Genomic DNA, 16,008 nt, shown 5'->3' with positions numbered 1-16,008 from the left:
CTTCAGAAACTTGGCTCTACCAACCAGTGAGACAGCACTAGCTCCTTGGCCCCTAGGCTTCTGTAACCAGCTGCCTCATGGCCAGGCTCTGCTAAACTGCAGTTGGAGCATCTGCATAAGGCAGGACCTGGCAACAAGCAAGCTTACCAGACCACCCACATAGCCTGACACAACAAAAGGACCCATGCAGCCCTCTTAGGGGGAACCCCTAGAGCATATAGCTTGGATGATGAGAGGGGAGTGCACTGCTGGGATGCATAGGACATCTCCTGCAGAAGGCCACTTCTCCAAGTTTGAGAAATGTAACTAACCTACCACATACATAAAAATACAAAGAGCAACTTAGACAAAATGAGGTGACACAGGGATATGTTACAGATGGAAGAATGAGATAAAACCTCAGAAGAACTAAGTAAAGATATCCTTCTCTCCAGGAGGAGAATGGATGTACAGAGTGAGAAGTTAGAATTTGTTAACAAAGAGTTAGAAAATATAAAGGACAACCAAACAGAGACGAAGAATACCATAACTGAAATGAAAAATACACTAGAAGGAATCAATAGTAGTCTAAATGATACAGAAGAATGGATCAGTGAGCTGGAAGACGGAGTAGTGTAAATCACTGCCACTGAACACAAAAGAAGAAAGAAAGGAAATGAGGACAGTTTAAGAGACCTCTGGGACAACATCAAGCACACTAATATGTGCATTATAGGGGACCCAGAAGGAAAAGAGAGAGAGAGAAAGGACCTGAGAAAATATTTGAAGAGATAATAGCTGAAAACTTCCCTAACCTGGGAAAGGAAACATTCACCCAAGTCCAGGAAGCACAGGGAGTCCCATACAGGATTAAGCCAAAGACAAACACGCCAAGACACACTGTAATCAAAATGACAAAAATTAAAGATAAAGAGGGAATATTAAAAGCAGCAAGAGTAAAACTAACAGATAACATGCAAGGGAACTCCCATAAGCCTATCAGCTGATTTTTCAGCAGAAACTCTGCAGGCCAGAGGGAGTAGAATGATATATTTAAACTGATGAAAGGGAAAAACCTACAACCAAAAATACTCTACCCAGCAAGGCTCTTGTTCAGATTTGATGGAGAAATGAAAAGCTTTAAGACAAGCAAAAGCTAAAAGAATTCAGCACCACCAAACCAGCTTTACAACAATTATTAAAGGAAACTTCTCTAGGTGAAAAAAGAAAGGCCACAAATAGAAACATGAAAATTATGAAGTGAAAAAGCTCACTGATAAAGGCAAACATACAGTAAAGGTAGGAAATCATCCACACACAAGGCTAGTAGGGAGGTTAAAGACAAAAATAATAAAATCATTTGTATCCAAAATAAGCAGTTAAGAGATATACAAAACAATTAGATGTAAAATACATGATATTGAAAACAGTAATTGTGAGGGGAGGAGAGTAAAATGCAGGGTTTTTTTCTACTAAACATTTATAGAAGACTTAACACCTATCATTCTGAAACTATTCCAAAAAATTGCAGAGGAAGGAACACTTCTGAACTCTTTCTATGAGGCCACCATCACCCTGATGCCAAAACCAAAAACATCACAAAAAAAGAAAATAACAGGCTAATATCAGTGATGAACATAGATGCAAAAATTCTCAATAAAACACTATCAATCTGAATCCAATAATACATTAAAAGGGTCACATACCATGAAAAAGTGGGATTTACCCCAGGGATACAAGGATTTTTCAATATCTGCAAATCAATTAATGTGATACACCACATTAACAAACTGAAGGCCATATGACCATCTCAACAGATGAAGAAAAATTCAACATCCATTTATGGTAAAAATTCTCCAGAAAGTGGGCACAGAGGGAACATACCCCAACATAATAAAGGCCATATACGACAAACCCACAGCTAACATCATACTCACTGATGAAAAGCTGAAAGCATGCCCTCTAAGATCAGGAACAAGACAAGGATGCCCACTCTCGCCACTTTTATTCAACATAGTTTTGGAAGTCCTAACCACAGCAATCAGACAAGAAAAAGAAATAAAAGGAATCCAGATTAGAAAGGAAGTAAAACTTTCACTGTTTGCAGATTACATGATACTATACATAGAAAATCCTAAAGACACCACCAGAAAGCTAGTAGGGCTCATCAATGAATTTGGTAAAGTTGCAGGATACAAAATTCATACACAGAAATTGCTTGCATTTCTATACACTAACAACAATCAGAAAGAGAAATTAAGGAAACAATCTCACTTACCATCACATAGAAGAGAATAAAATACCTAGGAGTAAACCTGCCTAAGGAGGCAAAAGACCTGGACTCCAAAAACTATAAGACACTGATGAAAGAAATTGAAGATGACACAAATGGATGGAAAGATATGCCATGTTCTTGGATTGGAAGAATCAATACTGTTAAAATGATCATACTACACATGGCAATCTACAGATTCAATGCAATCCCTATCAAATAATCAAGGGCACGTTGCACAGAACTGGAACAAAAAAATTTTTAATTGGTATGGAAACACAAAAGACCCCAAAAAGCCAAAACAATATTGAGAAAGAAGAATGGAGCTGGAAGAATCAGGCTCCCTGACTTCAGATTATACTACAAAGCTACAGTAATCAAAACAGTGTGTTACCGGCACAAAAACAGAAATACAGATCAATGGAACAGGACAGAGAGCCCAGAAATAAACCACTTATGGTCAATTAATCTATGACAAAGGAGGCAAGAATATACAAAGGAGAAAAGACAGTCTCTTCAATAAGTGGTGCCGGGAAAACTGGACAGCTCCACGTAAAAGAATAAAATTAGAACATTCTCTAACACTATATATAAAAATAAACTCAAAATGGATTAAAGACATAAATACAAAACCAGATATTATAAAACTCTTAGAAGAAAACACAGGCAGAACACTTTTTGACATAAATTGCAGCAATACTTTTTGGATCCATCTCCTAGAGTAAAAGAAACAAAAGAAAAAATAAACAAATGGTACCTAATTAAACTTAAAAGCTTTTGCACAGCAGAGGAAACCATAAACAAAACAAAAAGACAACTTATGGGAGGGGAGAAAATACTTGCAAATGATGAGACTGACAAGGGATTAATTTCCAAAATATACAAATAGCTCATACAGCCCAATATAAAAAAACAAACAACCCCATCAAAAAATGGGCAGAAGACCTAAGTAGATATTTCTCCAAAGAAGACATACAGATGGCCAACAGGCACATGAAAAAATGTTCAACATCACTAATTATTAGAGAAATGGAAATCAAAACTGCAACAAGGTATCATCTCACACCAGTCAGAATGCCCACTATCAAAAAAATCTACAAATATTAAGTGCTTGAGAGGGTGTGGAGAGAAGGAAACCCTCCTACACTGTTGTTGTGAATGTAAATTGGTGCAGCCTCTATGGAGAACGGTATGCAGGTTCCTTAAAAAACTAAAAATAGAGCTATCATATGATCCAGCAATCCCACTCCTGGGCATATATCCAGAAAAGATGAAAGCTCTAATTCGAAAAGATACATGCACCCCAATATTCATAGCAGCACTATTTACAACAGCCAAGATATGAGAGCAACTTAAATGTCCACCAACAGATGAATGGATAAAGAAGATGTGACACACACACACACACACACACACACACACACACACTGGAATATTACTGAGCCATAAAATAGGAAATAATGTCATTTTCAGCAACGTGGATGGACCTAGAGATTATCATACTAAGTGAAGTAAGACAGGGAAAGATAAATACCACATATCACTTATATGTGGAATCTAAAAAATGATACAAACGAACTTATTTACAAAAGAGAAACAGATACGCAGGCATAGAAAACAAACTTATGGTCACCAAAGGGGTAAGGGTGGGGGCAGGGAGGGATAAATTAGGGAGTTTGGGATTAACAGATACACACTACGTATATAAAATAGATAAACAACAAGGACCTACTGTATAGCACAGGGAACTATATTCAATATCTTTTTATAACCTATAATGGAAAAGAATTGAAAAAAAAGAATGTGTGTTTGTGTATAATTGAATCACTTTGCTGTACACCTGAAACTAACACAACACCATAAATCAACTATACTTCAATTTTTAAAAAAAGACATGAGAGAGCGGGAAAAAATGCCCAGATCAAAAATAAATCTGACATGAAGAAAATAAAGTCTAGTAGAGCTAAAAGTTAATGAAACTGGTAAGATAAGTCAGTAAATGTTTTTGGCTTTGCGGGCCATATGGTCTCTGTGACAATTGGTCCCCTTAGCAGCCACAGACAATACATAAATGAATGGATGGAGCTGTATTCCAATAGAACTTCAAAAACAGGTGGCCTTAGTTTCCCTACTCATGATTTGGAAGCTCAAGTTAAAAGAGCATAGCTACATTAAAGCTTAAATCTTAGATTTTAAACGTAAAAGGTGATTATCAAGGAAAAAAGGAGCAAAATAACTCAATCCTTAAGAAAAGAAGGAATACGTGATGATGAAGTCAGTTGCAAATGAAGTTTTTCTAATCATTGTGGTCAAAATTATAAAAGGTAAAGACATACATTTTAAAGTCTGGGGTAGAAGCAGTAGAATGTATGTACTTCAAACTGAGGCAACCAAAACAGATGAATTTTCTTGTGGTTGGGATCTGGCAGAGTTCTTAAGACTTGGGATTCTTTGGCACCTCATGGCAGTGCTCCTACACCATTCAATGCACACCTTTCCCTCTAGAACGAGAAAACAAGACACATTCTGAGAACATGGCTGCCTGCATTGGGGTCTCCTCCATTGACCTGTAATTACCTGCTGTTATTTACAAGTTCCATGCCTAGTATTCCTCCATTATCATTGTATCAGCAGAGAAAGATGACGCTGATAGAGATCCCAAGCCAGCAGCCTACAGAAAATGGAAGTTTAGTCTTCCTTCATGTCCCATGGGGAATAGTCCAGGCTGTTGAGGCAGTTTTGCTCCATGAAGTTATTCAGGAACTCAGGCTCCTTCCATCCTGTGGCTCTGCCATTCGTAAGGCTGCTTCCTCATTTCCTTGATTGCAGCTATATCATGAGTATGGGAAAGAAAACAGAGCAAACCCAAGGAAGCGACTTCCCATTATACAAGTGAGGCAGAAGTTGCAAACATCACAAGTGATCACATTCCATTTGTGATCTGTTGTGTGGCTTTACATAGTCACAAGGGTAGACACATATTTCAACAGAAGAATAGATTTGGTGGACAGCTGCAGTCTCTCCCACACCCAGGAGACTGAGGATTAAAGGTTAAACTCAAGCAGAAACCTTGGGTTTAAGCCAGTGGTTTCAAGCAGGTAGGATAGAGACTAAGGTATTAAAGATAAGATGTTTATCTTCAGATAGACCTAAGGGGAGTGGCATATCCTTTAGTGTTCCTTCTTGCTGAAACAGGAAAATAATTTCTTAGAGGTATCAGGTAGCTCACTGAATCCCTGGGAGGGCCAAGGAGTTGGCATTGGAAGCTGGGTAGCTAGGAAGTGTGCCTAACCACAAGTGGGACTGTCCTAGAGACAACCCCACAGCCACTGCTGGGCACAGACACTGGGACTCCTAACCCTGACATGTGGCACTGGAGGCGAATGTGTCACCACTGTTGCCTCCAAAATCCTGATCCCTTCACCACTACCCATGCCAGATAAATTCTCAGGGCCTGCCTCTTTGGAACTGAGGTCCTGTACCACTGTGTGCAGTTAACAGAGCCTGGGTCACAGGCCCATGCCTCAGCCACAAGGGAGGCTGGAAGAGCAAGTGAATTAGTTAGGGTTTTAAGTTCTGCTGTATATAACTAAATAATAACAGTGGCTTAAATAGGACAGAAGTTTATTTCTCATGTGAAAGAAGATCTGGAGGTAGATAGTTAAGCACTGAGAATGTTGGCTTCATAGTAGGTTTAATGACTTAGTTTCTTAACTTTATGCGTCATCATCCTCAGCAGGTGTTTTCCATTCTCTATGTCACCTCATAGACACAAAACGGCTGCTAAAGCCCTGTCACATCTGTGTTCCCGACAGCAGGAGGGAGAAAGAGGAATGGGGCTTGCTCTTTCCCTCTTAAAGAAACTTACTGATAGTAACATATAACATTTCTATTTATATCTCATTGGCTAGAACTTAATCATTTTGGAAATGATGTCTTCCTGGGAAGTAACATGCCCAGCAGAAGTGGAGATTCTGTGACAACAGAAGATGGGGAGATGGGATATCAAGTGTCAACTAGCAATCTTTTACCTTGGGGAGGTGGGACCTATAATGTGAGAAATTCCCCACCTATAAGAATGATGTTTAAAAGATGCAGAGGATAGATGCCTAACAGAAACATAACCTTTTCCACATGTGCATTTCCAAACAATCATCCCTACAGCCACCACAAGACACTCATGCAACCATCCCTGTACAAACAAAAACACGTGTACCCTCTTTCACCCAAAACAGGAACCACCCAAAGTGTCATCAACTACTGCATCCAGTTCCAAGTTTGGCATCTCGGGGTGACATTCAGATTGATATTTTGAAAATGACAGACTAAAGCATAATGTCAGTGACTTCCAGTTCATCCCATATGAAATAGTAAGGGGATGGGAGGTGTAAAACAGGGAAAATTAAGCGAGCTCTATAACTTAAAACAGCCTGCACTCAGATTTGCAGATAAGCTGTTTTGCATTTGTCTACAATGCTTATAGGACGTTCTTCTTTGGTGAGAGGATTCCAAAGAGATGCTGCATAATAAGGCTTTTATACTAAACATTGATACCTGCAAACTAAAATTACTCCCTGGATCAGCTCTTGTGTCCATCCCTCTGGTGACCCCACTTCCAGGTTCATGATCGTCCCACTTTATTAGTCTACCACCTGATTGATAACAGACACAGAGACCAGCCTGCTCTACATGGTAACTCAAGACTTGGAAGCAAAGAAGAGGGTCCAGTCCTGGTGGATTCCAGAACATGCCCATTGTCCTATTCCTATTTAATCAGATCTGGCTTTTCCTAGACTCTCCTTGGTAGGGTAGCCACACCCCCTGAAAAAGCATAGTCCTGCCTAAAAGGCCCAACAGCCATTCTGCATTTCCTACATTCTTCTACTTTTCTCCCCATTTTAAACATAATTTTGGAAGGAAGCAGATATGCTTTCAGTCACAGTTCAAAAAAAAAAAAAATCTGTTAATACAGTTGGAAACATTACACCACAAAAGATAATCTCTCATTTTCCCTCCAACTTCTCACACAGCATGAACATTATCCTGTTTATCCTATTCCCACCCCTCGCCACCACTGTAAATACCCGCTCTAATGACAGTAACCTCAGGTTGGCCCTGGGTCTTCATGTGTCCTCTGCACCGCAGCACCTATTCATTTGAAATTCAAACATACTCACATCTATATAATCTTTTCTTCTGGATTTAAATCTCACGTGTGAAGCACCTATAGTTATTTCTATTGAAAACCCCCCAAAAACACTAAGACCTCATGCCTGTTGGTCCTCAGCAATGTTTCATTACAATTTGGCCTAAGCAAGGAGCATGCCAGACCACGAAATCTCATCACCCACCCTCCAGACTCAGAGTTCTTTGCTGATCCCCGGGGACCTCCCTGAACCTGAACTTCTATGCTGATTCCAAGCACTTCGGCCATCTGCTTCAAGAACAGGGCATTTCGTGTTGTGTTGTCTCCCAACCAGAACAGAGAGAAATTTTTAAAGTTCCTTGAGAGCATGAAGCACTTTTCTGAAGCAAACTCTTCTTTTCTCCTTCCATTCTCATTAGAAGGAAGGGAATCAATGCATCGTTGCGTCTACTTTGTGTCAGGCTCTATACAAGCTCCAAATTAAAAAAAAAATTGGCTTAAGTCACAGTCCCTGTTCTCAGGCAACGTACAGTTTACCGGCAGAGACAGACATTTAAACCAGCAATTAGAGTTCAGTGTGGAAAGTGCTGATGGAGGAGAACACTGAATCCTGTAGGAACAGGGATTTTAAAAGTCAGTACATTTAAATTAGCTGGGGGGAGGTGGAGGAATGTCCGGCAGGATAAACCAAACCCCAGTGGCTTAATGCATATTTATTTCTTGCTTATGCTTCACGTCCACTGTGGTCAACAGGCCCTGGTTTTCATGGTCTGTCAGAGACCCAAACTGATGGAGGCTTCTGCCTGGCACCTGCTCTCAGTCATGACAGCAGTTGGAAGCAGATATGGCCACTCCCACACTGGCTTTTAAAGCTTCTGCCTAGAAAACGTGTATAATTTCCACTGCATTTAATTGGCCAAAGCAAGTCAGAATGTTACACGTAAGTTCAAGAAGGTAATGAAGCTTCCCTAAAAGGAAAACAACCAGAAATCTTTGGTGACCATCACTAATGCTTCCCACAAGGGTTATCAGCTGTGGCTCCTCTAGGCAGGGGCTTCTCAGCTTACCTTACACAATGAATAGGCATCAGGCAGGCTTAGTTGGCCAGAGCAAAAGCATTCCAGGCAGGGGGCACAGCAAGTCCAAAAGCGTTAAGATAAAAGAGAACATGGTGCTTCTGGATAATTTATATTTACAAATTTATATAGCATCCATCCATTCTAAATGTTTTAAGAACACTGGCTTACTCCTTACAAGGTCCCGGTGAGGGAGGGTTCATTTGTCAGAGAAAGTACAGAGGCACAGGAGGCCAGGGTTTACTGTAGCAGAGCCAGGACCCGAACCCAGGTAGCCTGACTCTAGAGTCTAGGGAATTCAGAAAAGCTAGAACCCAGTGCTCCGGGGCAGGGAAAGAGGCGGGCGCCTGCCAAGAGATGTAGCTGGAAAGGAAGCAGAGGTCAGATTATGAAGAATTTTGTAAACTGGAGGAGATTGTCTTTTTCCCGAGGCCTAAGAAGCCATTAGCCATATTCAAGTAGGGGAGTGGCATGAGCAAGCCTGCACTTTAGAAAAATCACTGGCTAAATGTCACTTCCTTCCCTCTCCCCTACCATCCACCTGAACTCCTTCAATCCCTTTGTATCCACATGGCTCATTGTGCCACCTAGTCCTGCAGCTGAAGGGTAAGGAAAATGCAATTTCTGTACCAAGTCCAGGTGTTTTCATAAGCCCTTAAACTGTCTTTAAAGGCAGATCCATGCCCATACACATCAGAGTCCCTCACTCCACCCATCCCATCAATGAAATAACTCTACAAATTTTTCTTGAATCACATAAGTTATTTCCTTCTGAACTGGAAATGCCTTAATCCAGTTGCTCAACAATGAATACAAATGAATTTCCCTAATACTTTTTGGGGACCTCCTCCACCAAATTCAAGTCAGCGATCACAAGTTTTTTGTTTTAAAAAGTTCTTATTGACGCTACTTGCACAAACCCATCACTAGTCTACTAGTTTCACACTTGTGCGATCTCTGTGCCTCTGGGATGATAGGGCATCCACTTCCCTTCTTTCCTTGAAGGGAACCACTGTGAGAGTGTTCTCTTCTTGTCCGTCTTAGAATTAGAGTTAGGGGCAGTTGGGACCTGGGGGAGCCACATCTCCTGTGGAATGGATCTGTTCCTCAGTGACCTTCCCTGCTTTCTTGGTTTTGGATAACCGTTAAATAGATTTTCCCTAACAAACATAATGACTAGAAAAATTTGGAACATGTGATTTTTCTACAGTCTATCTGGAATTCAGGTGCAATATGGACCTATGCTTTTAAAACCTCTCCTTTACAATTGCCATGGTGCTCTCTTCTGTCATCACTTTTTCCCAGGATTCTTTTCTCAGGGGACTGCAAGGCCAATTTCCCATCTCCTTGCCTCTTGCCTGTGGTGAACAGACTCTAAAATGGCCCTCATAATTCCACCTTCTGGTACTCAACGATCTTGTGAAATCCTCTCCCCCTGAGTGTAGGCAGGACCTATGATTTCTTCTAATAAACTGCAGCAGAAGTAATGGGATGTCATTTCCTTGATTATATTACATAGGACTGTAGTGTCCCTCTTGCCAGGAGACTCTTTCTACCTTACTGGGTTTGGGGAAGCAAGGTCATCTTTGTTGGGTCACAGGATATGATTTGAATTTTAGAAGATATTGACAAATTGTCCTCCAAAGTAGCTATACCAATTCACAAGTTCACCAGCAAGAAATCCTTATCAATTTCCCAAGCTTTGCCAACATTCACAAACTTTAAGTTTGTTCATCTGAAAAATGGTCCTCTTACTGGTATAATTTGCAGTTTCTTGGATTATAAACATTTTTAAAACTTTCTTTGGCTATTAATAGTTCTATTTCCATAAATCATCTGTTCATAGATTTTTGTCCTTTTTAAAAAAAAACTGAGTTGCCTCCACAATGAGGTATCACTTCACACCAGTCATAATGGCCATCATCAAAAAGTCTACAAATAATAAATGTTGGCGAGGATGTGGAGAAGAGGGAACCCTCCTACACTGAAGGTGGGAATGTAAATTGGTGCAGCCTCTATGGAGAACAGTAGGAAGGTTCCGCAAAAAACTAAAAATAAAGTTACCATATGATCCAGCAATCCCACTCCTGGGTATATATCCAGAAAAGACAAAAACTCTAATTCAAAAAGATACATGCACCCCAATGTTCATAGCAGCACTATTTACAATAGCTAAGACATGGAAGCAACCTAAATGTCCACTGAAAGGTGAATGGATAAAGAAGACGTGGTATATAGACACAATAGAATATTACTCAGCCATAAAAAAGAATGAAATAATACCATTTGCAGGAACATGGATGGACCTAGAGATTATCATACGAAGTGAAGTAAGTCAGACAAAGACATATATATCATTTATATGTGGAATCTAAAAAATATACAAATGAACATATTTACAAAACAGAAACAGACTCACAGACATAGAAAATAAACTTATGGTTACCAAAGGGGAAAGGCAGTGGCAGGGGATAAATTAGGAGTTTGGGATTAACAGACACTCACTAGTATATATAAAATAAACAGTAAGGACTTACTGTATAGCATAGGGAACTATATTCAATTAAAAAAAAAAAACCTGGGCTTCCCTGGTGGCACAATGGTTGAGAGTCCGCCTGCCGATGCAGGGGACACGGGTTCGTGCCCCAGTCCGGGAAGATCCCACATGCCGCGGAGCGGCTAGGCCCGTGAGCCATGGCCGCTGAGCCTGCGCGTCCGGAGCCTGTGCTCCACAATGGGAGAGGCCACAACAGTGAGAGGCCCGTGTACCGCAAAAAAAAAAAAAAAACAAAAAATCCCAAGTTGCCTTAATGAGAGTTCTTTACATGGTCTCTATACTGGTCCTTTATCTCACTTGTCATTTCGTCACAAAAAATTTTTATGTGGAATAATGTTGAATTTGTAAATCTTTCCCTTTATAGCTTTTTAAAATGTCTTAGAGAAATGTTTCCTACCCTATGATTCCAAACATTCATACGTTTTCATTAATACTTTATGTTTAACACTGGGCCTTAAACTCCAGATGACTTAATTTTAGTGAATGGTATGAAGTATGGGTCTATTATTATTATTTTTAATAAATTTATTTATTTCTATTTATTTATTATTTTTGGCTGTGTTGGGTCTTCGTTGCTGCGCGCGACCTTTCTCTAGTTGTGGTGAGTGGGGGCTACTCTTTGTTGTGGTGCGCAGGCTTCTCATTGCAGTGGCTTCTCTTGTTGTGGAGCACAGGCTCTAGAATGCATGGGCTTCAATAGATGCAGCGTGTGAGCTCAGTAGTTGTGGCTCCCGGGCTCTAGAGCGCAGGCTCAGTAGTTGGTGGCACACGGGCTTAGCTGCTCCGCGGAACGTGGGATCTTCCCGGACCAGGGCTTGGATGTATGTCCCCTGCATTGGCAGGCGGATTCTTAACCACTGCGCCACCAGGGAAGCCCAGGGTCTATTATTTTAATTGCTAAGTAACTGTCCCACTCCTATATGTTGGTTAGTCTACCAGTTTAAAATATCATCTTTATCACATATATAAGGGTCTGTTTCTGAACGCTAGTTCTGTTGAGTTCATAGTACCACACAGTTTTACTTATCTTCACCAGGTCTTCACAGGGGCTCTAGTCTCATTTAATACACTTGTCATCTACAGCAATCTCACCTTTATTTCTAGTACTCTGAAGGGCTGGGCAAGAACCTCTAGCCCTTGAACTCAGGTGTGGGGTGGGGGAATGTCAACGTTGCAGTGATTGAAATAACATGTCCTTACTCTCCTTCGGCCTTTACTCCCAAGAGACATCCAGCTGGACACCAATAACCGCAGTGCTATTTATTGAAAAGAGCAGAAAAAGTACAGGCCCCCCTAGGGACAGGATGGAACAAAACAAGCAGTACAAGTATGCCTCCTGCTCAGCATATTCTCTTGTTGCCCCACTGGGCCATCTTGTTGTTGATGGGCATCTTAAGGAAGCGGTCAGACTGCATGTAGGCAGCTATTTTCTCCAAGGCCTGAAGGGAAAGCACACCAAACCTTATAAAGACTCTAGCCCAGCCCAAAGCCCCATTCCAAAACAGCAACACTCACATGCTGCCTGATTCCACCCCCAAGGCCCTCACCCCTGCCATTTCTTGTAGACAGTGCCTTCAAGGTATAGAAGCCAGGGCCTTCCCAAGACTTAAAGGCTTAGAGGTGTCCAACCTTGATCCCTTTAGGCAAAAGCTGGTGTTGGGCAAGAATCTACCACAATGGGGTCCCTTGGGGCCCGGGGAGAGTCTGTTTTTGTAAGAGAAAGGTGCAGGGAGCATCACCTCAAAACGGCGCATGAAAGCCTTCAGATTTGGAAATTCATCCAGGCACGTGGGCTCAAAGATATGGTTCTGATCTAACACATCATAGGTGAGGAAATCCACAAAGGTGAGCTAGAGGAACGATAAGATCATCAGGTCTGGGGAGTTCATTAACACCTGCAGAGATAGAAAGGGATCCCCTCCTTTTCCTTTCTTCCTACCTTTTCCCCTGCAAACCATGAGTATTTCCCCAGGAACAAGGAGAACTGTTTCAGTTGTCCAGGTAGCTGTTCCAAGTACTGAGGCTTCAGTTTTTCCTGGGAGAGAAGTAAAAGGGAAAGTGAGAATAGCTGTCATCATCTGCATGCGAATGGAGCAGAAATAACACTTGGGTTCCTCAATGCTTTTTCTTGATGCCTTCCTGCTGAGGAAACTCACGTGGTCAGCGTTGTAGCAGAGTTTTATCAGTTGCATGCGAAAATCCATTATTTGGTTCTCCATCATGTCCACGCGAATCTTTTCTTCTTCAGTCTCACCACCTGTAGGCCAAACTGTCATTTGGCCTTATCCACCCCCAGGTGAGCAGCCCTCACCTCACCAGCCCTACCCCACTCACACATATTGTGCTTGCGGGCGATATAGCGCAAGATGGCGTTGCTCTGGGTGATCTTGTTCTTACCGTCCATGAGATAGGGCAGCTGGAAGGAAAAGGAAAGGCCAAATGAACAACCCGACTCTCTCTTGCCTACCTGCCTCTCTCTCCTGGGAAAGATAAGACTTGCAGGGAAGTGAACAGTAGAGAGAAGATGCTGTGTCAGGAGAAAGAAGAGAGTAAGTAAAAGTTAGTAACTGAGTCCACACCTGATTCTAGACAGGGGTGCTTAATCTGTGTGTGTGTGTGTGTGTGTGTGTGCGCGCGTATGTGCACGCCATGGACGCTTTTTTTTTTCTTAATTATTTATTTTTGGCTGCATTGGGTCTTCGTTGCTGCATGCAGGCTTTCCTTAGTTGTGTCTAGCGGGGACTACTGTTCGTTGCAGTGTGTGGGCTTCTCATTGTGGTGGCTTCTCTGTTGTGGAGCACAGGCTCTAGGCGTGTGGGCTTCGATAGTTGTGGCACATGGGCTCTAGAGCACAGGTTCAGTAGTTGTGGCCCACGGGCTTAGTTGCTCCGTGGCATGTGGGATCTTCCCAGACCAGGGCTCGAACCCATGTCCCCTGAATTGACAGGCGGATTCTTAACCACTGCGCCACCTGGGAAGCCCTGGACCCTTTCTTAGAATAAGGTTTTTAAATGCATAAAGCAAATTACATATATTTACACGATTTATATAATATTAAAAGAACAAAATTGTAAGAGTAATATGTGCCTATGAATGCATTAAATAACAAGAGGTAATAACTATCATACTTTCAAAATATGATAAGTGTAAATAATATTTATTTATAATATCTGCAACACATTAATATAATACAAAAATATCCATTTTCTACTAGTGACAAAGTCACAGGCATGGCTAATAATCAAGGTCACTGACTGCCTATACTCACAACAGAAGGAATTGTTAACTTTTAGTTAGTGGAAATGAAAATGTAATTTTTTCTCCATCTAAGTTCAAGGACCCCTGAATTCTACCTATTCTATCCAGGTTAAGAGCCCATATTCTAGATCCCCCTAGAATAGAGAGGAAAGGAGCAAGGATATACTTGAAGACCTTCCCTTCTGTCCCCTATTCTCCTAAAGCCACTTACGTTAGGAAAGTCCAGGTCTAGTTTGAATTTCATATCCAGCCACTGGCTTTTATCATAGTCAGGAGCTGTAAGAGAGAGAATGAAGTGGGATCCAACCTCCTTAATATCCGACCTGAGGAGAGTGGAAAGATCTAAAGACACACCCTAATTCCAATACCTCACATACCTAGACCCCCCAAAGCTTAACTATTACTCATAAAGTGTTAAGACAGGGTTGGGCTATGGCAGAGAGAGAATCCCCAGATCACTCCCCACACTGGACACGGCAGAGAGCTCCCAGGTGACTGGGGCAGAAGTCCCACCCGACCTCGTCGTGATGCCACCCTCAGGGCAGAAGAAGACAGGGACATTTGGAGGGCCTGCTCGGCTTAGCGCAGCGTCGCACTGCCACCCAGAGGGGCATTACCTTCCCCGCACGTGTATCTTTTCTCTTCATAGGCTGTCTCCGTGAACTCCAGGAGCATGCGGATGGCATGCGCCAGCTGGGGAGTAAAAAAGCTCCCCGTCAGCACCTGCACAGCTCCCAACGGCACCCCCAAACCACGCCCGCCAATGCCCCGCCCCCTTCCGGCCCACGGTTGCCCAGACGCTGCATCCCGCCGAGCGGGTAGTTAAACGGCTCCTGAGACCTACCACGTTGGGCTTGCTGCCCTCAGCCCCTCTCCCCCAGGCCAGCGTGTCCAGAGGCGGGGCAGGGGTCGGCCTCAGCGGCCCGGGAGCTCGGCTGGGGCCGGCCGCGCTGCGTTAAGCGTCGCGGCGTAGGAAGTTTGGCCCCCGAGTAGAACCCCTTCTCTCGGAGACCACTGACCGTGAGCCCCCGGCCACCTCCGCGTCCGTCTACCAGACCGAGCGGCTTGGCAATTGAGACGGCACTCACCCCGCGAATATCCCAGTAACCCAAAATCATGGTTGACTTCGACGACATCTCGTTATTGCGTGCCTGCCTTCGCCGACTGGGGATAGTTGGCTAACGGGAGGGGCTTTATACCCGACGTAAGTAGGTGGCACCAACGTGCGCCCCTGACTCCGCCCCCATCGTCGTCTTCCCCTTCCCCCCCCCCCCCCGAGTGTCCGCGTGGGCACGCGCAGGCGCGACTGCTGCAGTCCCTGGGGTTGGGGGCGGACCGTCCCCGGGCTAGGCCGGGGAGGAGAGTGACCCGGACCTGGGTTTGGGTCTCTGCATTCTCCACGCGTGAAGCGGAATTGTGTTTGTTTACTAGTGCCAATTAGGGTGGGAGGAGCCCTAACAGCCTAGGCGGTGAGGGCCCTGGTTACCCCCGGAGAGTGCGATTCATGCCATAAATATTTATCTAGCGGGTGTGGGGGGTTTGGGGGGAGGTGGGCAAGAACCAGGAGGCGACTGAGACTGACCACCAGGGAAGCTCTGTCTTTGGCGTGTGCATTGAGGATGGATGGAGAGGAGTTCGGAGCTGCTCGTTAGGTGTCTGGCCTGGCCTCTACAGCACAGCTACTTAGAACACAGAGCCCCTGTCTTCTAAGACCCCCTAG

General features: G+C 43.1%; 1 protein-coding gene across 1 annotated transcript; it reads right to left on the bottom strand.

Annotated features, from left to right (window-relative positions):
* Positions 1-12,289: 12,289 nt before the first annotated feature.
* Positions 12,290-15,448, bottom strand: LOC309979126 (glutathione S-transferase Mu 3). The gene is made up of 8 exons (XM_082865749.1): positions 15,377-15,448; positions 14,906-14,981; positions 14,500-14,564; positions 13,365-13,446; positions 13,187-13,287; positions 12,970-13,065; positions 12,770-12,880; positions 12,290-12,469 (listed from the first exon to the last, which is right to left on the bottom strand). The coding sequence occupies exons 1-8, from the start codon at positions 15,422-15,424 to the stop codon at positions 12,371-12,373; spliced, it is 678 nt and encodes a 225-aa protein (XP_082721875.1). The 5' UTR covers positions 15,425-15,448; the 3' UTR covers positions 12,290-12,370.
* Positions 15,449-16,008: the final 560 nt, after the last annotated feature.

This window comes from Leucopleurus acutus, assembly GCF_964270905.1.
Source record: "Leucopleurus acutus genome assembly, chromosome: 2".
NCBI lineage: Eukaryota > Metazoa > Chordata > Mammalia > Artiodactyla > Delphinidae > Leucopleurus > Leucopleurus acutus.
Note: the sequence above shows the minus strand (reverse complement) of the source record. Positions and strands in the feature narration are given on the sequence as shown.